The sequence below is a fragment of the Syngnathus floridae genome, chromosome 2 (genome assembly GCF_059516105.1).
Source record: "Syngnathus floridae isolate MCC-2025c chromosome 2, RoL_Sflo_1.0, whole genome shotgun sequence".
NCBI classification, from domain to species: domain Eukaryota; kingdom Metazoa; phylum Chordata; class Actinopteri; order Syngnathiformes; family Syngnathidae; genus Syngnathus; species Syngnathus floridae.
In genome coordinates this window covers 11,333,772-11,360,250 of record NC_142414.1, presented here as the reverse complement: position 1 = coordinate 11,360,250, position 26,479 = coordinate 11,333,772, and the positions used below count along the sequence as shown (strand labels likewise).

At 43.9% G+C, this 26,479-nt stretch overlaps 3 protein-coding genes across 3 annotated transcripts; 1 reads left to right on the top strand and 2 right to left on the bottom strand.

Annotated features, from left to right (window-relative positions):
• Positions 1–981: 981 nt before the first annotated feature.
• Positions 982–8,455, bottom strand: dhx35 (DEAH-box helicase 35). Its single transcript, XM_088369077.1, has 21 exons — positions 8,339–8,455; positions 7,928–8,055; positions 7,759–7,851; positions 7,092–7,169; positions 6,858–6,962; positions 6,286–6,347; positions 6,136–6,205; positions 5,719–5,778; positions 5,326–5,438; positions 5,161–5,257; positions 4,801–4,959; positions 4,484–4,694; positions 4,273–4,397; positions 3,796–3,850; positions 3,493–3,683; positions 3,338–3,415; positions 3,127–3,256; positions 2,968–3,049; positions 2,681–2,752; positions 2,445–2,556; positions 982–2,108 (listed from the first exon to the last, which is right to left on the bottom strand). Exons 1-21 carry the CDS (start codon positions 8,376–8,378, stop codon positions 2,070–2,072), a joined length of 2,100 nt encoding a protein of 699 aa, XP_088225203.1. The 5' UTR covers positions 8,379–8,455; the 3' UTR covers positions 982–2,069.
• Positions 8,456–9,134: 679 nt separating this feature from the next.
• Positions 9,135–12,191, bottom strand: rab5if (RAB5 interacting factor). Its single transcript, XM_088369084.1, has 4 exons — positions 11,890–12,191; positions 10,801–10,904; positions 10,583–10,712; positions 9,135–10,295 (listed from the first exon to the last, which is right to left on the bottom strand). The coding sequence occupies exons 1-4, from the start codon at positions 11,995–11,997 to the stop codon at positions 10,254–10,256; spliced, it is 384 nt and encodes a 127-aa protein (XP_088225210.1). The 5' UTR covers positions 11,998–12,191; the 3' UTR covers positions 9,135–10,253.
• Positions 12,192–14,276: 2,085 nt separating this feature from the next.
• Positions 14,277–26,458, top strand: zhx3b (zinc fingers and homeoboxes 3b). The gene is made up of 7 exons (XM_088369076.1): positions 14,277–14,725; positions 20,253–21,143; positions 21,291–21,377; positions 21,467–22,891; positions 24,009–24,680; positions 25,424–25,664; positions 25,744–26,458. Exons 2-7 carry the CDS (start codon positions 20,406–20,408, stop codon positions 25,752–25,754), a joined length of 3,174 nt encoding a protein of 1,057 aa, XP_088225202.1. The 5' UTR covers positions 14,277–14,725; positions 20,253–20,405; the 3' UTR covers positions 25,755–26,458.
• The last annotated feature ends 21 nt before the right edge of the window (positions 26,459–26,479 follow it).

Below are 26,479 nucleotides of genomic sequence, written 5' to 3'. Positions count from 1 at the left end.
TAAATGTTGGTGATTACACAAAACCGATGGGAACCAGAGGTCAACCTAAAAAAAACACAAACGTGCCCTTATTTGTTTGGCTATGTTAGGTGGATAGTGATCCCACTGAGATGAAAACAGTCACAATGCTCACAAATGCATCTGTAAAGAAAGAAACTATGGGACTGCTTAAGAAAATAATCAAGAAAGAAAAATGAGTCTTGTGGGGGGGAAAAAACATCAAGGCAGTCTATCCAATCTCAAATAAAATAAAAATCAAATCTCTTTAAATCTCTTTTCAACCTTACAAGCAATGTCACCCACTTTCCTGGAAAAGGTTTCCTCGCACTAATATGAATATTACTTACTTAAATGTTGCAAGCGTAAAATTATCAAATGTTTTGTCTGCTCTCTAGTGGCCATTGCTGGAACGAACCGGTCCGCATCTTCTCACGCACCTATTGAGTATTTCTTGGTGAATATGGGCGATTAAAAAGATAATAATAATTCCCGTATTGACTGAGCGTGTAAAATTGTTGCATTTGGGTAATTTTCAATGGAAGAGGATTTGTGAGTTCCAAAAGTGTTATATATAAGCATTTTGTCACCAAACCAGATTACTACCACCGTCATCTAAGTAAACCATGTAATGTATTGTTTTTGTGCTTTGGTTAAAATGATGCTTATTAAAAGTCATAAATGTATATTTAAATGTCTAATTTCTACACATAGTGTACTGGAATAATGTGCAATAGTAACAACAGCAAACTAATATTATACATGCCGAAGACTTATTTTATACAAATATTCTGTAATTAATTTTCAATTTGTACTGACTACACGATATTTTTAAAACAATGCAATTTTGCGTAATAAATAGCAGCTATATGCCGGTGCCTTTATGCTCTGTGTGGATATTTCACGTTTGTGGACTAACGGTGACACCCAGTGGTTAACCTGTACAAGTGACTAAAAGCCCAAGAATAGAACTGACACTTCATGCATGATGCATTATTCGGGTTTTATTTTAGGATGTAAGAGAAGAAACGGCAAGTGACAATAATTTATACCGGTGACAACTTGAATATGCATCAGGCCATTTAACATGCAATGTTTGGTTCACTTAGTTACTGTACGTTGTGCTTCTTTGGGCTGAGATTGGTTTTACGGAACTACAGCAATGGTACAAGTCATGCAAGTCTCTGAATGCCACGAATTAGAGGCAACTCTAGTAATATCACAGCAAACTTGTAATAGAGTCGTTTTAGCTGAAAATTGAGGAAAACCTAAAAACAAAAGCATTTTTTAAGTGTGCATGCACTATTAATTCGAAACAGAAGCCAGTTTATTGAAATATAGTACCCCATTTCTAGATGACACAATTAAGGGTTGTGGACATTCTGGTGGCTAACCATCAATGAAAGGGTTTGGTAAATGCTTAATAGTTCTTTTGAGGCTTTCGGCTACATCTGAGTGCATTTGACTACATTATAATTCGCCATACTGACAAATAGCACTTTGTTTGGTTTTCACAGTTTTACATGTACAATGCTCATGTGTTTTTGCACGATCCATAGAGGAATGAAATGACAACTAGATTAATGAAAGGAAATTGGCACTCAACGGTGAAAAGGCTGCACAAAGGGTTAAGTCTGTCTTCTCACAGTGTCATCATGGGACCATTTTGAGAAATTAAAAAAATAAACTGAAGGTCAAGTTACCAGTCACGTTCCTAAAGGCACCTAGGTTATGAGAGGGCAAAGGAATTAACAGTGTCAACATGGGAACCATTCACAACATTTCATTTGTTCCCCATAATTTATCATCCAGTATCCAACGAATACAAATTCTAAAATAAAAGAAAAATACCAAAGCCTATGGCCAAGACTGCAAGGATTCCCGGACCTGAGCCTTCTCTGACTATGTACAAAGTATGACCTCATCTCACATTCATTAGTGTGCGCACGGATCTAATACAAAGGAGATAACTATCAAAAAGCGAGAGCTATCAAGCATGGTCACAGTTGTGCGCGTAGACATGATCAATAAATACTGTATTACATCTTTATTTACATGGAAGATGAGCAGGTTTAGAGGATGCGGGAACGCTTGCTGCCAAGGGAACCATGCTGAAAGAGAAAGGAGACAAAAGTAATTCTGTTAGTAGGTGAGGAACGCAAGATCAAGTAAAACAACACTGAGTAGCACACGTCCATCACGGTTTCATCTGCAGAAAGAACAATAAATTACAACCTGATCTGATGAGAATGGACAGACATGTAAAAATGTCAAATTCTATTCATCAAGGTTGTATTGAAAATAATTTGAGATACAAATGCTTTGAGTTATGAGCATTGTCACAGAACAAATTGAACGTGTATCTTCAGGACACACTGAACAATAAATTACAATTTAACCACGTGTTTTTTAAATAAATCAAGGCAAATGTGCCGAGTTAGGCTTACTTGAGCTTGCTTGTAGAAGTGGGGAGCCAACTCAACAAGCCAGGACGACTCCACTGCCGTCACATCTCGCATGAAGTACTTGCTTGTCTGCAACACTTCATTGAAGACAACCCTGTGGTAGAACCGTGTTGCCAAAAACATAACTTCATGTGTCTATTTTCTCAAGAAAATTTGAGGAAAACAAAAAAACACGGTATTTGACACCACATTTGTGACATCAACAAAAATGTACTAACCATTTTGGTGGTTTCTCTCCATAGAGTACAGAGTTGGGGTGGATGTGAAGCTCACGATCGTCTCGTAAAGTCCTGAGGGAGAAACGAATATCATTGGGGTCATAAACAATGTACATGAAACAACCACCGTGTGCTAAGCAAGTTTTCAATGTTTCGATTTCAAGAGTCCAATTTCACGCCATTAGTCCAAGGAGGAAAAAAAAAAAAAGAAAAGGCTTGGGAAACACCACTTTAGGCAGAACACCAAGGTGGATGGTCAGAAATACATTCTAGAAAAGAGTGTTTACCTATAGGAACCAGAGTGGTGTATGCGAGCTGCATTGGCAAAAAACCCAGACACGATGCACCTCAAGATCACATCAGGATCACCTGCAATGAAGCAAGCAAGCAAGCGGTTACTAGAAGTGAGTCGAGGCCATACAAAACACTTAATAAACCCAGCGTACCTTCGCTAGAAGTCCACACCACCTTGAACTTGGTCATGAGGCGCCGCAGCTGCTCTCGTACCATCACGGCACGCTGCAGACCTTTGTAATTGAGAAAATGATCCTGGCACCACTTGGAACTCTTCTGGTGCTGCAGAATTCAAATGGGGAAAAATAGAGGCCAGACCTTCCAGACTTCCTGACCTGCACGGGAATTATCCACTCACTGTACCTTCATATAAGCTTCATACACATTCAGCATGGTGAGGTGATCTCCTTCGGCAACAGCAAATTTTCTGTGCTGACGGGCCTGCGGGGGGGAGGTGACAGAAAATGGTTAAATACGGAAACCACTTCAACATTTGTTATTATTTATAGTCTCCTCACAGCATTTTTCTTCTGATTGGGCGGAACAACAAAGATATTCTGAATCTGCATCATTGCTGCAATGGTCACAATTTCTTTGGAGCAGCCAAAATTTCCAGAATCCAGAAGCATCTTAGCAAACATGGGGCTGAGAGGGAATTCCGCCATCCGCATGCCCATGGGATCGGTCAGACGTCCGTAATTGTCCAGGCCTACAAATAAAGAGGAAGCTTTCTTTATATGATTACTGCAACAATCCCCAAAAAAATGCAGAATATGGTGAACACAAGGAATACAGCTTCTCAGTGCAAGTCAGTTTCATACCTCCAAGAGCATAAAGAAGCTCTAAAGCCTGAACCATACTCTGAGCTGGCGGAGGCTGTGGGAGGGATTAAAAGAAAAAAAAAAAAAAGATCGTATGAGTAATTCCAGTCGAAAAAAGGTCATACTTTCAAGATAAAGTTTGTAACCTTTTCTTGCATTTTACAACTTTATTTGTTATTATATTATTACTTGCCAATATAATTATTGATTCTTATTTAAAGTGAAAGCTTCAGGGATTTGAATCTTGTCTTGGGTGTTTGAGTGAATTTTTGGTTCCTCCCAGTTAAGATTGATACCAAGTTACCAAAAAAGGTGTAAATCTGAGTATGAAGGGTTCTTTATCTGTATGGAATTTAAAAGAGAGCGAGAGAAACTTCTGAACAGTATTTGGAATCTTTCAATTTGTAAAAATGCAACTCGAAGGTTACTACATATTTTATGCTTTAAATCACATAATTATTTTGTCTTTCCACTCACCGAAAGGAAACTGAACCGCAGAACATTGTCAATGCCTAAAGCTTTGAGCTGCAAGATAACGGGAGCCAAGTTGGTGCGCTGCATCTCTGGCACAGTAGACGCAGGCAATTTCTCAAAGTCCTCCTCTGATGAAAAGAATCATCGATTTCAGCGCACGAGTACGCTCACAGAAGACAAAATTGCAATTCTTGTTTTCTTATAAAGAACAGACCTGTGTAGAGTCTGAAGCATTTCCCAGGTCGGTTCCTGCCGGCTCTTCCTGCCCTCTGGCTGGCTGAAGCCTTGGAGATGGGCGTCACCACCAGTGACTCAATGGCAGTGTTGGGATTGTACGCACGGAGCTTTACAAAAGCGCAGTCGATGACAAAAACGATACCGTTGATGGTGATGGATGTCTCGGCTATGTTAGTGGCGACCACCACCTGGAAGAAGCGAGACATTTTGAAGAAGTGAAAGGCAGTCGTAACTACAGTGGATCAAATGAAATGAAACCGATTCTAGAAAACTGCCCGTTGGCAGTGGATTTACTTTGCGAACTGTGGCAGGCACCCGCTCAAACACCTTCATCTGCTCAGCATAAGGTAAACCGGAATACATTGGCAAAATTCTCAGGTGTTTCTTCATGCCTTGCCGTGACATAGACCTGGCCTGCTCCACGAGAAGGGACACCACCTTCTCCACTTCTTCCTGAGAGGACATAGCCAAAGCGCAAGACAATGACAATGTGACGGAAAGAAAAAGAATGAGCACAGGGTGTGAAAGCCTAAACATTAACTGTATTTAAAAGATCAATACAACTGAACTGTACTTGGGCGGTGACTCTTTGCAGTACTAGTAGAGTGAGTCCGTGCACATGTGTAATGTGAATTAAGAAACAAAGCCACAAACCTGTCCAGTAAGGAACGCCAGCACATCTCCAGCCTCCTCCGCCTCGTGTATTTTCATCACAGTTTCCACGGTGGCTTTCACATAGTCTGGTACAGGACTGGGGACCAAACAGAGAGACTTCCATGTAGAAAGATTCAAGTCTGAAGGTTGTATAGTGGTCACTACCTGATAGTGTAGAAAATATCCACTGGGAAGGTCCGGCCCTCCACGGTTAGGATGCCACACGTGTCCTTGCTGGGATCTCCAGACTCGTTCAGGTTGAAGAACTCGTGGAATTTCTTCAGCAAGCAGCAATTGTACAGTTAGCAAGACAAATCAAAATTCCTGTCCGACCTCTGAGCAAGAAAATAATGACTAATGCATTTTTTTTTTTTTAACAAGTTGTACCTGAAACGTATGTCCAAATTAAACTGAATAACTTGCACTTGAATAACGAGACGCACGTTTCAGTTGACATTAACATTTGTGCAGTATGGCACTTATCAGTGTACCACAATCTGACCTGGCAATGACTTCCACTTTTTTCACCACTGCAGCATATCTGTCCATCTTAATTACCTTGGCATCCAGAGTGGCGGAGGCCACGATCAAACGCAGGTCTTGACGTTTCTTTTGGATCTGATGAAGAAAAAGATTTGGAAGCCTCGTGACAGTGAAACAAGAGAAAGTTTTCCACCTACAGCAAATGCAAAGCACCTGAGCTGGAAACGTTTGCAACAGTGTATCAAAACTAGATATAAAATAATAATCAAAGGCAGGGGCAATCATGATTGGACCAATATTAGTGTCGTCACATAAAACATTTGATAAGAGACAAGAAGAGTAACAGCTTCACACTGTGCATAATGTTACAATGATTTACAAAAATATTAAATATAATTTTTGGCCATAAAACCTCTGCCTCAGATCTGTCATTTTTTTATTAAATGTACACAAGTTTAAGTTCCTTGGGTTACATTTTTGAATGCGTAATACCTTCTTTAGCAGGCCAATGGCGATGTCTGTGTACAAGGTTCTCTCATGAGCTTCATCAAGCATCAGGACACTGAGAAAGAAAGCAAAGCAGAAACTTTGCAACTGCTCTGAGCCATTAAGCAAGGTCAACTTTGCAGTTCATGACACTACCTGTATTTTTTAAGCAGGGGATCAGCCATCATCTCCCGGATTAAGATTCCATCTGTAAGGAACTGAAGCCCACAGCCACAGTGACGCAAAAATATGAGCTTCTGTCTGTACTATGCAGTTGTAGCTTGACATGCAGTTGTCAAAACAATCTAATGCAAATTGTCAACAATAATGCAATTAATTTGTTCCATCCTGTAGAACCCGGAAAAAAAAATGGTAATGTGTATTTCAATGAGGAAAGCAGCATAGAAAGATATAACTAAATAGGATTCAAAAGCATTAAAGCCACACTATCTATTGGCTGGGCATTGTGCAGCTCCTTCTGGTGTGGCTGCCTTAGCTACCTGGAGGCAGTGTAAGACAAAAAGAAATTAATGTTTAATGTTTCAGCTCATCAGAGCGGCATTAAATAATATATGACTGATTACTATTGTACTGTCTGTCTACATCTGCTGTTACATTCGTGTTCAATCCGTTGCAACATAGATGCTATTTGGCGTTGGCATTAAGTAATGTCAATCGTGTTTCGAGGCGCTACTCTATAAATAAGTTAACCATATGAACAGGAATACCTTGATCCTTGTTGCTTGAGGGTCTGAGCGGTCATCAAATCGAATGGTGTAGCCCACCTCATGTCCTAATCTGGCGGCTCTCTCTTCCGCAACACGGCCAGCCACCTGGCATCAAGGAAATGCAAAAACTGCTTATAGCGGCTGCCGCGTCCTTGAGTGTTCAACTAATCCTCCTTGAATGAAAAGACTGTGGCAAAAAAAGGGCAAATCATAAGAAATCTGCAGAGCTCTTACAGAGATAGCAGCCACACGCCGAGGCTGTGTCACACCAATCACCCTGCCCTCGGCCGCCCAGCCAGCCTCCAGCAGGTACTGAGGGGAGACAAATTGAAAAAGATAGCTGCAGAATGAGCAGAGCAGAATGACATCAAAGTTGCAGGAGCGCTGACACAGCACAAATCGGGTCACGCCACGGAGAAGAGGTCATGTTGACGATAAGTCACACTTAAGCACAGCTGATTGGAAAAAAATGCACGTGATGCAAAACATTTGTTTTTCATATTATCTTTCCCCACTAAAATGAAGTTAAATGCTATTAATCTGTTCAAGCTAACTTCTCAAAAAAAACTTTTTGGGGTCATTATAAGGAAAAACAGCACACGATAATATTGCTTTTTATAAACATAAAGTAATAAACATTAAATAAAAGATAAAGACTTAAAACTGTTTGTGCATCATGATTTAAAGCCCACTTTAGCCACCGGAAGGTAGATAGTGTTACCTATCATGCAGACACAAATCAAAAATAGACTTCATCTCCTACTACTTAGAAAGTTGATGTAGTATTAGTCATTATTTTCATGGAGGATAAATTATATACAGTATGTCTGTGAGTATTGTTGTACTGTCAACTAAGACATTATTTTGCATCACTGCAAAGTTGTCAAGATGCTACACTTACCTGGGGGATCTGTGTCGTCTTCCCGCATCCAGTTTCTCCGACTATGATGACCGTCTGGAAGCTCTCGACCATGTACAGGATGTTGTTTCTGTGCTGCAAATACATTTGGTCCACGATGAGACACAGTGGCTTGGGGCCGAGGGGGACATGACTAAGGTGTTAGGGACACCTTGAAAACGGGAAGCTTCTGTCTTTGCTTCTCGATGGAGAGTGCAATGAAGGGATTGTAGACGACAGTGGAACCGCTGGTCTCAGTGTTCAGTTCACGTTCTTCGGAGATCCCAGGCGCCTCGGACCCTAAACACACGGACGCGGGTCAACGGATTGACCGTACCCAATGAATGCAATGCAAAGCATAATCCGAAGAACGACGAATAATTATTCCCCGTTGTACTTTGCGCCCCATGTTTTAATTTGAAAGGCGACTTTCCGCAGGACTGGCTGCACATATCGCGCATATTCCGAATTGAGGCTTAAAGTTTCGCCAAGGATGACTGGCTTGTAAAGATGTCTATATGGGAGTGAATATAGAGTCGTATACACTATAAACGATGCCGAACATTCATGTAGACTAACTTACCCGGCTTCCAAAATTTCATCGTGGAACGGGTGCCCGCCATCTTGGATTTGACGTCACAACGTGTATTCGTTGGTCGTTGACGTCAGCGTTGCCAAAATTTGCACTGCAATTGATGAAGATTCATTCATAAATTTTCGAACAATAAATTTCACGGAAATTAATCAAATATGTCCCCGTCTTTATTACTTTTCTTTTTTATTTCTTTTAGCACTGCCATGAAGTATAATTGTTGCCTTAAACCGGAATGTTTCTGCTTTTGTTGTTAATTGTGTTATATTATCTCTCGTATTGTGTATAGAGAGGGACATCTTTTTTAAGTTCCATTCCTTCCGCACAGCTTCCAGTCCCCACAGTGTTGGGGTTTCAAACCATGGTCTAAACTCGGGTTAGGGTTTCCAATTCAGATTCGACACGATGCAACACTGCCATCTACAGGGATCTGTAGGCAATTTCATTTACCAGCCTGAATTTTGCAAACCACGCTTACACGTTTGAAAGACGCACTTGGCAAATATTGAAGTGGCAGTAAACGGTTGATTAATACTATTTGGCAGGTAAACCTCCACAGCAATGAATGAGTTGGTACATTTCAGAGTTTTTACTTCAAAAGTTGAATCAGCACTTTTGAGTGCTTTTTACATACTCCGTATGTCTATCTAATCTTGTCGAACTGCTGTTAAATCTTCTATTGCACCTCATAAATTGTGACTTCTCAGTTTTCATTTTCTTAAAAATAGGAGATGAGCTTTGTTTTCCGTCATTTGTTTTAAAAAGGCTAAAAATAAACCAGACCATCTCATTGAAAATGGAGGCCAAATAAAGCCCATGTTTAATGATTCCCAAAAGATTTGATCTGAAAAACACGATCGTTTCAACACACAATCTGCATATTTAGGCTAACAGTTTCATTACAACTTTGCAGGAACTGAGAACAAATGTTCTCGACTAGAAAATACTTAGCAACGTTACATCCTGCAAGACGTAACGCAAGTACAGAGATTTGGATTTGACAACAGGTTCATTGAAAAGAATTTACTTTAAATTAATATCAAAACAAGAGGTAAGACTGATCTGGAAGCTACGTTAAATTATTTCTACCCTCTTTTCTATTTATTAATAACCGACAATGCAATACACAAACAGTTTGTCTTAGTGTGCTCAGGCCAAGTTTAGCTTACATTAGAAAACAGTTTCCTCCTTGCTTGATGGACAGATCATGATTCAAATACTGTATCGTGACGACAGGTTTGGATCTAGGCTGGTAAAATGAGTTACAGCAATATTAAAATGCATCCACTCGTAAAAACCCACTTGGAACAAATGATAAACGTCACCGTGCTGCGGTCCAACTGAGAATGTTGCTCAAAATAGACAGGACAAGCGATGAAAAACAAATACAAAATAGCAATCAAATTGCAAAGGCAGTAATATTGGGTGTCAGTATGGTTCCAGGATGAGTGTCATGAAAATGAGCTTTGTTACCTGCATCTTAAAACTTGAGGGACCAGCACTGGAGTCGTACGGCTACAATGAAATGAATATTCTAACAAATGGCAATACAAATGTTTTTTCCAGCAGATAGGTCAGGCATGATAGCATCCACACTCCATTTTCTATCAAGACTTTGATTCATCAGAAATAGAACCAGAGCCACTATTCTTTTTTTTTTTTTGCATGTTTTGTCAGACATGGTGACAACGACACAAGAGAGTAAGAATGAATGTTTGTCACTCGTTAAAAGCAGCCCGGCAACAAGAGAAACTGATTTTTATCATGTTGATCTTCAACCAACTATTCCCATTATGCAGCGCACACTGAGGAGTCGTACTGTTGGCGGGTACGCCGGCACCCTTTCAGTCACAGAGTCCCTGCTTGTCGACATTAATGTTCGCATCAAATGTTGAGTGGAATCCTTTCAGTCAAAGTGTAGGGCTGTGTAAAAGATAATCCACACCACCTGAGAAGGACAAACAATGGGAGACATTAACAGCAGAGTCCATCAACGGCAAGCTTAACACAAGAACAATTGTCATTGCTCCATAATTATATATTTTGTTCCAGAATATACTGAATGTAACGAATCTTCAGTAGGACTGCAACTGCTTCAATCCCATTTTATCCAATATACATTTTTTATTCAACCGAATAAATAATCCTGCTTTCATAAACCAAGCTCAATATATTACAAGCCTAAAAGATGTTTTTCAGAAAGTCTATCCACGCCATCATGAAATATTCTCCCACCAGAAAAAGAGCAAAAGATGTCATGAAGCCTTCTTTGGTGAGCTCCCACGTTCCACCGTACTCTTCCTCGTCAATTTGCTGAAAGCTGCTGAAGTAGACATAGAGGACGCCAGCGTTGATGATGCAGAATCTAATGAGGCAAAAACGTGACAAGAAAATGAGCCCATCACATCAAACTGATAAAATAGGAAGGAAATTCCAGATTGAAGAATGCTTACATGGCAATTCCAAGGAATCCTTTAAGCGGGGCAACACCCCAGATGACACCGAGGATCACTGCAATGATTTGCCGGAGCCAGTAAATCACATCTAAAAACTCATCCTGCAAAGATATATATAAAAAAAAAAATTATTAACTGTAATGGTGCGTTTTCAATTAAATCCCCACAGCACATCACAATTTTTTTTTTTCTTGATGAATCGGTTAAGTAACATGTTTTGTTCCTAATAGTTATCTAATAATACTCATGCATCAAATTCACGTATTGCATGGTGAGAAATGCTGCAGGTCAGCTGATCATAGAGGTACCATGGTCTACCTCAGTTCAGAAGGAAACCAACTTTAGAAAGACCTCCTCAAAGATGTATATAATGTTGTGCAATTCACTCCCAATTTTGTTGTATACCTGTTGAACAATGGCAATAAATGCACTCTACTCTACATTTTGGAAAACGCCTTAAAACAAATCTTTTATTCTTATCCTTCAACACAGCATGACATAGGGCCATTTTTTGGGGAGCCTTATTTGTTTTTCCTGTTTAACTTTCTATGAGTAAAACTGAATTTTTTGGGGTGCCTTATTTGTTTTTCCTGTTTCACTTTCTATGAGTAAAACTGAATGGGGTTACATTGTATCGACACAATAGTATACTTAGACTTAACTTTATTCATCCCTTGAGATTGCTCTCAGGAAATTACGGTCGGTTCCAGTAGCTCACACAAAAATTGTTTTTACTTTGTCTTTTCATTACAAGGTTTACGGCTTCACTTACAGTTGCTGATTAGTGGACCCTTTCTTTCGTTTTGTCATTGAGTAAAAAAGCTGATAAAGACGTAAAAATAAAATAAAAAAAACATATGAAGCGATTTCTTTGGGAATACAAAACCAAGTCTGCATTCGGCAAATGAAAACGTTACTCAAAATATGATCCTCGCTTGATTTAAGTATACGTATTACGAATCGTTTTAACATAGCTGCAATACAATGTTATCCGCTCATAATGCAATGGACAATAAAGCAGGTGTTTTGCGCAAAACAAAATCCGACCACACGACAGGTTAGAGTTGAAAAGCGCTGCTGACTGACCTTCCCCTCCCAAATGGCATTACTGTTGAACGCTTTGCTCCATGTGGACTGTTTGACACCCCCATTCAGCAAATGATTTTCTTCTTTCCGCTTCGAGCTGCTCGTCATTCTTTACTGATTCTTTACGCCACACGCGTAGAAAAACAAATGTTACAAACTAAAGGATCTTTATAGTAGATTTAAGTATCTGGCGCCGAGTAAATGGAAGCAAGTCAGTAAGCTATTAAGTTAAGACAGTGCGCTGATCTGACAGATTTCGGACGCTAGCCTTTTAAGGCTGACTGAGCATGCGCAATGTACTTTGACCCCAGCCAGAGTTACCCAATCAGCTAGTGTGACGTCCGAACGTTTCTGTTGCCAAAAAAGATTCAGAAAATATAGAGCGACATCAAGTGGTCAATAAATGTAAACCAATGCTGGCCCTACGAACGTTACACAATACAGATGTCATATTTCCCCATAAATAAATGAATAAATGAAATGCATTCTGTTTCATCTATAGAGAAACACTAGCATCCTCAGGTAGAACTCCTTGCAGATATAGGGATGAAACAAAACAAGTGCTGATATTGCAGCTCTGTCCTAGTATTCAGCCTGGGGCAAACAAATACTCCGATACAACACCACCGATATCCGTTTGTCAGCCTGACATGCACTTTCTGGACAGGTGGATTTGGAGCCACGTCAACTGCCTGAAGATACTTTGTGGCAGGGGTCATCAACACGATCCCTGAGATCACTCGGTAGCCCCCAAAAGCCACATGAGTAGACTGCAAGGATGTTTGAAAAATGCAGTAGCTCACAATTGAGATGCCTACTTTTATTAGTGTGAAGACGAAACGCTGAAACCCTAACACTCTAAAACCCTAATCCACTGTTTTGAAACTCTCACCCAAGTTTGAAACCCGAACCTACTTTTTATAACCTTTACAATTATTATTACCCTCGTACTTTTTTATACCCAAATATTTTATTTGCCACGTTACCCATTTCTATGTTTTGAATTTAGAGGTGGCTGGTGAGTCTGAAGTTCAAGTAAAGTATCAGTTGCATCAGTTGCAACGACATAGGAAGTAAATATTAGAATTTCGTTTGGCTGTTTACCTGGTAAACTGGCAAACGGGTTATTTGGATAGGCGATGAGTTACATAAGATCCTTTTTGCCGTTGCGCCTAACACGGAACTATTTTCAACCCCAGTATAACAGCTCGACAAAAAAATATAATCCCTCAGGATATCAAGCTTCAAAGTTAACTAGCAAATTTTGAAGGGATTTTTTTTTCTTCTCTATGCTCCATTTAAATACTGTACCATCACAGACAAATACCCAAAACCTGTTCCCACTTTGCATTCTTGCCAAAGCGCTTGTGATTTTTCCTCGGACCAGTATTTGTGGATAGGGACTCTCAAAGACCAGACTTGAGCACCCTTACCCTAAACCGTGGTGAATTTGAACAGGGCTAGCGACTCTTTTATACCGCTGCAAGATGGCAGCAATTTGATAGGGTGGGGGAAAAGACATGTCAAAGAGGAGCGGAGCAGAAGAGCCAAGGCTACAAGGCTACAAAAGTGTAATCCAAAATCTGGGCACATCTCCATGGAAACGAAGGCCGGATTTGAAGGCCGCGTGAATTTGAACACCAACATACAGGCAAGGCACAGCAGAAGTTACTTCAAATTCAGCCTTTGAATTTGGACAGAGCATGTGACTCAATGAATAGTGCCACCTACTGTGGTGGATGTGCAATTATCTATTCATCCCATCCATTCGTCCATCCCAATGACTTCCTTAACCTACCTACCTACCTACCTAATCCAACCCTAATCCGCCAACCCACCCATCCTTCCGCGAGCATGCCGTTGCCTATTCCAGCAGTCTTTGGCTGGTAGGATTGGACAATTTGGAGTGGGCTACCATGCATGTTTTTGGAACGTGGGAGGAAACTGGAGAACCCGGAGAAAACCCATGCGGTCTCAGGGAGAACGTTCAAACTCCACAAAATAGAATTTGAAGCACTTCAATAACTTGTAAAGGTCTTTGAACACAATTTCAAACAAAACAAATATATTTAAAACCCTAATTGGGACAGAAAATGTCACAGAAGCACTGCAAAGTCGAAATAAAAAAACAACTGTCGCAAATTTGGTAGGTTGCAAAACTTGAAGTGTGACATGCCAAATTTGATGGCAGATGCAAATGTTGACAACCCTGGTGCAGGCGAAACTTTAATGAGTGGTTCTTGTGCTTGATTGAAACGCAAATAGACTTTTGCGTTTTTGATTGCCAACTGAATGAAGAAAGTATGACTGGTATGGGCCTGTGTCTTTAAGAGAGGTCACCTGGAGAGACAGGTGAGTTCATGGTAATTTTAGCCGTACTTCATGCAGTTGAACAGTGCCGGTACGTTGGGCCTCGACAAGTCCGATGAATGTGGGTTCGAATGACGGCGGGACACCGCTTCCTCTCACTGGGGCTCTTCGCCTCTTCACGCTCTCACGCCAACTCCACCGTCAGTGACGTATGCGTGTCACGTGCTCGCCTCTTCCCTCTCGACGTCCGCCGTATTTTCCTTCCCTCCATTGGCTGCTCACACACTGGAACCACTCGAAATAAAACAACAAGCTCGAACCGAACGAAGCAGGGTCGCGGGCGCGAGCGACGGGGCTCCACGCGTCTTGACGATCGGCCGATGGACGGGGCAGCTTCCTCCAGCAAGTTACCATCAATGAGGCGCCGACCTGCCGTCGGTGTGTTGGTTCCGCTGAGCTGCTACCATTGAAAACTTTTTAGGGTGTGTGTTTTGTTTGCCTCAACGACGTGCGCCGACAACGTGAGGTGAGTGCCGGTTCCCGATCTGCATTTCTTCTACTGCCGGTTCAGCCTTCGCCCAACTTCGCGTCCACCTTCTCCGGCCAGCTGCACCGTACGTCGCCTGCTTAAAATGGCGACAGCCGACGGGGGGTGGGTGGAGAGGGTTGTTCGAGAGCTGAGGACTTTTGTCTTTCTATATTTTTTCTCCCCACTCTGTGCTGCGAGAACCAAGGTTCCAATACGCGTATCATCGTCGTGTCCACGAAGTTGGGACTCACTCCGCCTGCCTAAGTTGAGCGGAAGGAGGATGAACACGCATCGTAATGGGAAATGTGTGATGGCGATGACGTTCCCATTCGGTTGTTCCCATTCCATTTCAGATTATTATTATTATTATTATTATTATTATTATTATTATTATTATTATTATTATTATTATGCAGGCTGATAATTGGGGACACTGTATAATTTCCAACAGATTTAATTATTCCAACCTAAAATATACTATGAATAAAATTGTCCCAGTTTAATGACACTCATTAAAAGTTTTGTGAATAGGCTTTTGATACACAACCTCCAAAAATACTTGAGTACCGCAGTGTTCCTTGGTGAAGATGGCAGAAGTTGGATTTGTACAAATTGAACTAGGATATTTATTATTGTAAGCCACTGTGATATATACAAACAACCCTACACGAATATAGATCCAGTTTTCTTGTGACATCATCCACTGAATTGTATTGTTGTGCTGCCTAATGAGTGTTTGAATAGAGAATCTTCCCGATCGCAAACACAAAATTGGCGAGCAAACAAATGCTGGTCATACGATCAACAGGAAAAGAAACAAATATTACATAACGATTCCGTTAAAATTTATTGCACAGTTATTTTGAAAACAACTTAACTTTAAAAAAAAGCTTTAATGTTCTGTACACACCTCATATCTACGGGTTCCACTGTCATTGATTATATTTTGTGTTTTAAATGAGTCTTTTGCACACCACTAGAGAAAGCCGGCAGTACTCCTACCACACTATAGAAATCGTTGCCCTTTTGTGTGTACTGTACTATGAAAAATAATTTAAGTTTTCCAATTGGAATGACACGCATAGTTGCCTTTTTTAAACGTTTTGCAAATTGCCGTCTTACCTTGTGCTCCTTTCATCTCCAAACTTAACTTTTCATTAACATGGTTTATAATATTAATATTACCCTTTGCGATTCTTCTAATCAGAATAACAAACAGCGGCTCCTTTGAAATGTTTTGCAAATAATCTTATGCCTTTTTTTTAATCATCATCTTTTGCTTCTTGTTTTATGTTTAAGTCCAAGCGGCTTGATTGTGATGCCCCGTAGCCAACGATAAGTTAGCATGCTGGCTCGGTGATGAATCATATGTTGTCATGACTGTGTGACTCTGGGGAATTTAAAGGTTCACCCACGGTGACATTAGTGCCGATGACTCAATGTTGGAATCAGATTGTAGTGCTGTGAAGGCCCAAACCAGCATATGTACGACAACACAGATGTACCTCGAGCTTGCAGAGTTTTCTTTAGCCGTAAGTTCATAAAATACTTACAACTCTTTCCACACTTTGCGGGCTTCGGATTTCACCTTGCAGAGGATGAGTGAATGAGCGATATGTCTGTTTGAATTGTACCCTCAGTCTTCACTCAAGGCTTCGACAAGGAAGTCAAGTTCACGGTGCCATTCTTTCAGCAACGTCACGTTCCCTCCCCACTGTCATGCCGACAATGTTTTCGCATATTTCTCTACCGAGTTGAAAACCAGCTCGGCATCAACTGCTTGTCAAGAGCTTTCTAAAGTCTTGCCAAGAGCATGCTGATTCACTCCCACATCCGACGCAAGCAGGTTTGGGTCAGTGGCGGCAGCCCGCGTTCTGCTCGGCTGGTTAGCAACCCGTGTGCGATGTCAGCCATTTTAGGTTGGACAGCGCAGAGCACGATGCGACGCCATTTTTCCTCTCTCTCCTTCTCTCACTCACTCTGTGTCACTCTCTATTCAGCAGCCCAGTTCTGCACGCCCCGACAGAGGCCACAGCACTGCAGCCCTTTGCAGCCCACACAGCCATCTGCTCTGTGACCTGAGTCGCTCAGAGAGGATAGACTGGGCCAGTAGGAAACTGAGGGTTTCACAGTTGCCAATGTTGAGCTAGAGTCATGGACGAATAAAGCAAATCTCTCAGAGACTTGCAAATGTCGCCAAAAGAGCAACTGTAAAGAACTCTTAAGTTGATAAACAAAGGGAAGTTAAATAAACTGGGCTTTAGCTCTTTTTTTTTTTTTTTTAATTTCAGTGCAACTTAGTTCACTGAAGACCAAGCCCAAAGATAGATAGAAGCTTTATTCATTCTACACGGGAAGAGAGTGAGACGTAACCAAGGCAGGGCACTGAGGCATGTGGTCATCAGGAAGAGTCAGTATCATCTCCGGCCAAAAATTTAACCTGGCGACCGCACCCATCTGGGAAAGAGTACTAAAATAAGAGCAATCCAAGGATGCTCCAAATGCGGCTTCAAACAAAACAAACTTTGGTAGCCGCAATGAATTTGCCTGTGTGCGTGGTTCACACACCCATTTTGTGTGCCTGAACTGCCAGTGGGTAGTGCTAGTGGTTGGGGTGAAGGGGTAGGAGGTGGTTGCCATGGGGACAGTAACACACCAGTGGCGCTGCCGACCTGTCTCCTTCGGCCAAGCATGCTACGAGAAGGAGGAGGGGGAGGAACACTGGGAAAGAAGGGAGGGCCAGAAGGGAAATGGAGGCGGATGGGGTGGGGGGGTATCCGAGTGACGTAAAAGGACAAGCGAGGAAGCTTGAAAGCAAGTAAACAAGCAAACAGCATACATAGGACATCTCGTAAGCACAGCATTGTCATCAGCACGAGTGTGTCCGCTGCTTAGTGACGGGTATTTTCATGGCCCTTCCGTGCCGCCTTCTTTCGAGTAGCGTGCGCTATAATTGGCTTATACTTTGCGGATCTAGCCGAGGCCTGCGCAAAAGTCAGACCGAGGGATGAAAAGAGGTCACGTTGTGCGGAATCACCAAATGGTTGTTGAATGACCAGCAGGAGAAAAAGATTTCTTTGTGTCACAGGCAGAACTGCGAATCTCACCCGCAGGAAAACGAGCCGACTCGCAAGCTTCGTAAACAAGCTTCACACGCACTCACTGGCACGCAGGCAGCCACCCCCGCACCCTACACGCATACGAACGTGAGCACATATGTGGCCTTGCTCTCCCAGCCCCCCCACCTCCCCATGGCTTCTTTCAAAATCGCACAGGAAAGCCACACATGCAAATGCTGCCACTCAGACCCAAAGACGCCATCGACACTTGTGACGTCCAATTTGATGACGTTGCGTTCATACTCCATGAGTCAACAGGCCGGCTGGGGTTGGGGGGGGGGGGGCGGTGTTGTTCATAGCGCAGCCTGCATATTGCTTTGTTTGTATCCTCACCTGACTGAGGCCTATAGCGTGAGCCCTAATTAAGCAAATCTTTGCGGCACAATTTTGTAGCTCTGCTCATTGCACTGGATTTTATACCCCCCCAAATACATTTACTTAATCTAAAAATATGTGTGTGAAGACAAACTTTAGTTTATGTCCTCCGACTGAGGAGCTTCTTGGCTTGGAATAATCCAGTCTGAGCAAGAACAGCGAGGAGGGAAAGGGGGGGGGGTGTCGAAGTTGGGTGGAGTCCTGCATGATTGTAGTTTGGAGTAAGAAAGGGGCGTCGAAGAGCGGGGGTGAGAAGGGTGCGGCGGTTGGAGGGGGGTATCGGGTAGGCAAAATTCCTCTGTGAAACACCTCTGCGCTTCCTCCACGACAGTTAACACCCCAAAGCGGCTCCCCATCCCCCATGGTTCGCTCGCGCTGGTCCCACCCGACAAAGTCGTGTAATGGATGACCAAGACTGTCCACCCAGAAGCCTTTGTTACGGTCATGTGACCAGTCCGCCTTGGCAGCGCGGTGCCCCCTGATGCAGAAGTGAATGGCAGGGTAGTAGGAGGGGTGCGGAACAGCCAAGACAAGAGAGGGACTCTCCCCCGGGGATGCTCGAAGGGGTCACGTTCCTTCAACCCAACCAAATCTCAGTTGCCAGTTTGCTCCCTCAAGTTCCGCACGATGTGGCGGCTAATGGCATGGGGGAAGAAATTGTCGGGTTCTTATCAAATGGAAGCCAATTCTGTTCTCAAGCGGTGTGAACCAACGTTTTAGCATTTCAATGAAGGGAACTGATGTTGGCGTGTTAAAGAGTAGCGTCCCTGCGGAGTGATCGTCAACTCGTGTCTGAAATTAACCTACCATGACCTTTCTCTTGCTATAACTTTTGGCGTGTTTACTTTGTGGCAGCAAGAGAAAGGCAGAAGGAAGGTCTTGACGGTGTTTGGAGAAGGACAGGTTTGTGACTTGGCCAATGTTTTGATTTGTCATATCTATCAGCAAGTGTGCCTTGTGTAATAAGGGGCAGGACTTGGAGAGTCTTTTGAATTTACCACTCAAATTGGTGAGCCATTGTCTCAGAACCATCTTCCGGTACATTGCCAGAGGTGCGTAGTAACCAGCTACATTTACTTAAATGACAAACCACATACCACTCATGTTAAAAAGCAAACTGACCTAAAAAAAACTTGAGGTTTGGCAGAGGGCATTTGCACCATCTCGAGCCATAACGTAACCCACAGCCGCAGGACGTCACCCCCGAGTCAAAACCCTGCACATATTTCAATTTGTGTATACTCTAGCATAATCTTGCCTATTTGACATTTGTGCTCTATTTAAAAAATAATCAGGTTAGTCACCAGTTAACACAATTCTTTTTTTTTTTTTTAATAGTAACCCTTGCTCAAGTAATTATTACGAGGACTACTTTTTACGTTTATTGGAGTCATTATTTTAAGGTGACATAATTCTTACTTGAGAAGGATTTTGGGTCACCTCTGCCCAGTGCCTCGCCTGGGGGAGGGAAGGAGGGAGCAAGCGAAGGAGGGATGGTGAAACTCCTCCCAGGAAGCCTCGGATATGGAGGAAAATATTCACTCAGTTGTAGCAACAAAACTACCAGCAAGCTGAGGGATGTTCCCAAACGACAGATGATGAGTAGAGCCGTAAGGTGAGCGGTGGCGGTTGTCCCAATATTTGTCAAGATGTGCAAGGACTCGTTTTTGTTTTCTCTCTCTCTAAATGGGGAGTGGAAAGGGTGGTAGGGTCACGATTGTGGGGAAGTGAGACATAGCGGCACGGGGGAGGGGAAGGAGTGGGTCAAACGGGAGCAATCCCGCTTTGGTGAAGAAAAAGTCGAGTTGTTGGAAAAATTCACTTTAATGAGCTTCCCTTTGGAGGTTTGATTGCTTTTAGTGTAGAGAAAGCCATCACGTTAATTGCTAGTACCCTCCGCTTGTTTTTACGATTAAGCTTGTCTACTTAATGCACACGAGCAACCCTCCTGAACAAGTTGCTATGCTCGTTGTGTTTTTCGTTCAATGTAACCACCCAAATGTTTTGTGATCTCCACATTTCCCCTCCAGGCTACCATGAAAGTTCCAAGTAGACGTACGGACGTGCTGCGCGCTGTCCCTCCCTCCACGCCCGGCCTATAGGCTGCCAGCAACGACCCATCCTCCCGATCACACCCCCACTGGCAGTTATTTGAGCGACGCTCCCCGCCGTGTGGCCACACCATGGCCAGCAAAAGGAAGTCCACAATACCTTGTATGATCCCCAGCAAGATCATACGGCACTTTGAGGACGTCGAAGCGGACATTCCAGTTCTCCAGCGGCAAACTACGATTTCCGGAGGCGGCGGCAGGCGCAGCCCGCCGGACCTGGCGCTCTCGCCCAAACTAGAGACAGCAGACCCTGTCGTAGACGACACGGGGACATACATCTGCAAGCCTTGCAACTTTGAAACCTACGACCTTAATTTGTTCTTAGACCACGTGTACGCCGGGCACCCGGAATTCCGTTCAGACCCGAGCTTCCTCTGCGTGAACTGCGGTTTTTCGGCGCTTAAATTCGAAGGCCTCGCCCTTCATAATGCCAGGATTCACCCCAGCACCTTCAACTGCCCTCTGCAGCTGAGAAGGAGGGATAGGAGGGCAGTGGTGGAGCAGACAATAGCAACCGGGTCAGATGAAGGCAAAGATAATGAGATTTCCATCACCAAAACCCCAATTATGAAGATGCTGAAGGGCAAATCGGAGCTCAAACGGATTGTAATGTCCCAGCCTTTGTCGGATGCGCACTCCTTATCTGGCTCCAAGGAGCCTGAGAAAAAGGAGACTGTCACAGTGGCCCAAGGCGCTCACGTGCCCACAGTTGTCCACAACAATGGAGCAACCAAGGTCACACTCCCCTCAGCCATTCAGATCGTCAATGGGTCTGGAGCGTTACCGGTGCTCAAGACCCCCATCGCACAGGTTGGTTCACTCAGAATAGCTACTGGTTAAACACTGAAATTCCAAAGATTTGGACACTTTTAAGTGAATTTTTAAGTGAAGTTAAGGTCTCTAAACAATGACTTGCTGTGGTTTAATTGTTGCACCACTAATCCAATGTATTTATAGGTGCTCTCTGTTCAGAACAAAAGCCTTCACCAGTCATCTTTGACCACAGTTTCCACTGATGCCTCATCTTCTAAGAATCTCCCCAAAGTAATGCTCGTTTCAATTCTAGTTCATTGAACATGGACGCCAGTCTGCATGCAAACTTTGTGTTCACGTTCTCGACTGTTCCCATCCAGGTGATGATTCCTTTGAGCAGCATACCCACCTACAATGCCTCCATGGACTCCTCCTCCTTTTTGAAGACCTCTTTCAGCAAATTCCCGTATCCCACAAAGGCGGAGCTCTGCTATCTGACTGTGGTCACCAAGTTCCCAGAGGAGCAGATCAAGATCTGGTTCACAGCGCAACGACTTAAACAAGGCATCAGCTGGTCTCCTGAGGAGATCGAGGAGGCCAGGAGGAAAATGTTTAACACTGTCATACAAACCGCTTCCACTAGCGCACACAATCAGCCACAGAGTCAGGCTCCGCACACCATCACGGTCCTGGGGGCCACTGGGATCCCTCAAATCCTGCAGGGGTCTCTCATTAGCCAAGGCGGGGTCATCGTCACGCAGCCCATGATGGCCAACGGCATTCAGGTCAACGGTACCCCTGTGGCGCTAGCTGTCACACCCAAGCCCCAGGCAGCGGCCCGGCCTACGATGCAGGCCCGGCCCGCTGCGGCCCCTGTGGCCGACAAGGGCACCGGTATATTGGTGGGCTCGGTGGCCAGCGGCAGTTCGGGAACCAACATCATTGGCAGCAGTAAGAGCAGCAGGAGTGGAGGAGCGTCTGCGAGCAACGTCATTAGCAGCAACACTCAAGCTAGTGTCATTAACCTGACTCTAGGTAGTAATAATCATGGCAATGCAAAGGTGAGCGGTGGCAATGTGAAATGCCACAGCAACGGAAAGAACAAAAGCGACGTCAGTAAAAGTGCATATCACACCAAAGTCGTCGCAGACAGCAAGTCTCCGAACGGCAGCAGCAGCACAAACGACAGCAACGGGCAAAAGAGCAAAAACACAGGCAGTGGCGGGAACAAAAATGACGCCGGTGCGGATGACGCGGATCCGAGCACGAGCAATTCCTTCAAAATGGACGAAGCCTCCTCGCCCTCCTCCAAATCCTCGTCGCCGTCTCCCGTGGCAGGCGGCTCTCGCGGTATCAACACCTTCCTGGACCCTGGCTTTTGCAAGGGCAAGAAGTCCCAGGAGCAGCTCGGCACTCTCAAGGACAGTTTTCTGAACAATGCCTATCCCGACCAGGAGGAGGTGGACCGCCTCATCTCACTGACGGGATTGACGGTGCGCGAAGTCCGCAAGTGGTTCAGCGATAGACGCTACCATCTCCGTAACCTCAAGGGCCCGCGCTCCGGCCCGGGTGGGCCAAACAAGTCGTCGTCAGGGAGCGGGGCAACGGCCGGTGATGAGGGCAGCCCTGGGCCTATCGATCTGTCTGAAAATGGCGGCGCTAAAACGCCGCAGCACAGTTCTGCTCCTCTGAGCCCGACGTCAACGCACACTCCCACATCCCCTTCCACGCCCTCGCGCAAACTACCCAGGTCACCATCTCCTGATTTCACCATTGTCCGCTACAAGGAGAGAGAACCCCACCAGGTGAGCGCATGGCCACAAAACAAAGAAAACACAGATTACACTGCTCAACAAAGGAACATTTCTAGATGTACAGTTTTAGCATTATGAATTTGTAAATTCTGAAATTTAGAATACCATGAATAAATCTGACTAATAGTGTATAGTGACACAATTCGTTGGGTTGGCCAACGTACACAAACATATTGGTGAACTCAAGTGTATTAACAACCAAAAAAACAGTTGACAATTACTCCATTGAAACAGGAACAGCACCTCCATATGCTCCCTCACAGTCTCTCTCCATTCCCCTACTCGCAAACTCGCATTCACAAACTAAATAAGAACACTCAGACTCACGGGACATGACATATTTGCCACAAGCCCTCTACTGCAGTGGTCCCCAACCTTTTTTGTGCCACAGACCGGTTACATGTCAAATATTTTCGCGGACCGGCCTTTATATAAATAAATAATACATTTATAAGAAATATATAAATACGATGAAATAAAATGACACGACTGGCATAAAAACGAATACAAAGCACATCAAAATCAAACTCACCATGAAGTATCTGCTCCGTAGCTTTGTTTTGGTCGCTGTAGCCGCAGAAAATCCCGTTGGAAAGGGAAGCAGGGTTTTCAGCGCTTTCGTGGCGATCGGGATATTCTGCCTTGATTTTAATCCAGTTTTCGTTTCCTTGGAAGTTGTATCCTCTTCTTCTGTTTCCACATTGGGCCTTTTCCTCTTTCCAAATATCTCTTTTACTTACTCACTTTTGCTAGCTAGCTTCGGGACGGGACCGGGACGAGCGTCTTGACCAGAATTCACCTGTGTCAAGAGACACAGGTGTACCGACGGATGTAATTGGGAGAGAATCCCCAAAATGTTTGATATTTTTCAAAATAAAAATCATTTTTGCTAACTTTGCCGGCGCGACCGGGGAAACATGTCACGTGACCGGGACGAGCGTCTTGACCAGAATTAATTGATCGTCGACCCCTGCTCTACGGCATCCAATCATAAAACACAAAACCCAGTTGGTTAAAATATAAGAGAGAGAGAAAATCGTTTGGTAAAACTGCTAATCAATGGCATTGAATGAGTTGTCACTGTTCTTGACTGATGTTTTTTATTCAGATCAAAGCGCTGGAGGCCAGCTTCGCTCAGGCTGCCGAACCGTCAGGAGAAGAAGTGGACCGATTGCGAAGTGAAACAAAGATGACCAGAAGGGAGATACACAATTGGTTCACCGAGAGGAGGAAGAAAGCAGCGGCGTCTGAAAGACGGAAAGAGGAGACGGCGCGGGCGTCGGGCGCTGGGGCGGAAGTCAACGGGGATGAGGGACTAAACGACGACATTTCAGGCGAACTCAAAGTCAACCCGATTAAGATCAATCTAAAGATGCTTAAGGTTACCGAAGCCAACGGAAAACTCGAGGACGAGGCGGTGGACGGCCACGGGGCGAGCTCTCAATCCAGCGTGTCTATGAACCCGGCGCCAACGCCCGCCGTCAAAGGGGCCGTTCTTAGAGGGAAGAAGACGGCCGAGCAGTTGCACCTTCTCAAGCGAGTGTACGCGCGAACCCAGTGGCCCAGCGCCGCTCAGTACGACGAGCTCATCTCAGGCACGGGGCTGCCCCGGCCCGACGTGGTGCGCTGGTTCGGGGACTGTCGCTACATGCAGAAGAACAGCCAGCTCAAGTGGTTGGAGGCGTACCAGAACACGGCTCTGGACGAAGACCTCCACCAGGATAATGAGCGTTTCCTTCAGGCCCACCTCGACAGCTGCGGCGGCCAGGAAGAGTCACAGGTACGAGTTAGCGAGTGGGTCAAAGTTTCCTCTGAAATAGGAGTCATTCTGGTAGTTATCTAATCCAGAACTAAATTCGTTTAAACCCGGCCTCTGCTGTACTCGCACAGGTTGGTCAGTAGACTCAAGATGTGTTTAGTGATCACCCATAAAGTAGGAGATCTCAAAACTACATATACGTAGAAAACCAAACCAAATGAACCAAACACAATGACTAATATTTGAGCACACTACAGGGGATTTGTCAAAATGATCAAATTTGACACTCCAAAATGAAAACAACCAAATATCAACTCAAGTTGCAGGGACAGCTGCTCTGAGAAACTGGGTGTGTGTTTACGCTGGTGGCTCCTCACATTATGATGACATGGCACAGTGGGGGGGGGGGGGGGGGGGGGGGGGGGGAACTCGGGCGTATTCTTGGATTGGGCGGGGCTGCTGCTTCAACAGGAGGAATGAGCAGGAATGCTCCAAGATGAGTGAATGGAGGAAAACAATCAGTATTTTAACTTAAACCTCCAAAAAGTTGATTTAGCATGATAAATTGTATTCAGAAATAAATCTATGAATTCAGATTATAGGGTAAAAGTTTGTGAATCACATCCAACACTTCTGTACTTCAGGAGAGAAAGTGTGTCTGTTCCTGTGCCAAGTTGCATTGAATTGATTCATTTGCATATGTTTTTATTGTGCAAATGTTGAGTGAAATGAGCAGCATTAAACACTGGTCCCTCCGGCTGCAGTTGCAGGAACTGGCAAAGGTGACTGGTTTGACAACAGATCTGGTGAGACACTGGTTGGCCACCAAGGAATCTGCAACTCGACCAGAACGAGTGTCTACTTCAAAACCCGCAGCGGCAGCTGAGCCGCCGCCGCCACTAGGCTCCTCCCCTTTGGAGCCGCACCCGAGAGGAAGTAACGAGAAAATTGAGCAGTCGCTCTGCGGCCAAGCAGGGGAGGGCAACACTCACAAGACTACTAAAGGTAGTTTGTGTGTCTTGAAATGTAAGATGAAGTGTAGTTACACTCTAATGGTAATGTTCTACTGTTTGACTCGCTACAGGAGCAGATTGACAAACGTGGCAAGATAACCCAACGGAAATGGGCCTTGAAAATGGCGTGTGGATGTGACCTCAGCCGCTACGCAAGATGGACACAGAAACCTGTAGCCCACCCTGACCCTTTTGTTTTCTTCTTAAGATTTGCTGTGCATCATGTCCCTTATTGGCTGTTTAAGTAGTAGTGGAAGAAAAAGTGATAGTAGAATTTAAAAAAAATAAGTGTGGTGGGGTTCTACAGATACTGAGGAGCTTTCACCATAATTTGCTTTGCTGATGGATGGGTTTCCTGAAGCCTTAAAAAAAAAGCCATCTTGCATTAGCTTACTCCAGATTCAACTGGCAACTGACAAAGAAGTGCAAGATGGACTCTTCATAATGTCTGAATGACAAATGAAGCACTGAGGTTATTTTCCTGATTTTTGTCCATTCATTGGTACATTGTATATACATGTATAAAGGATGGGATGCTTCATTCTCAGAAGACAACAACAACACAATAACTGACAGGTGGTGGACTTTTGTTTGTATCATAGCATCAAGTGCTCCTTGACGTCCTCGACATATGAACGTTTATTTTTATGGAGCATTTACATTATGTACATTTGACTGTAAAACATAACTTTTCCAAGGTTCTCTACTTAGGTTAAATGTATCATTTTTACAAGTGTATTTGTAGAATAAAATGTCGTAAAATATTTCACCACTCAAAATCCAAAATTGTGTGCACTTGAAGCTTGT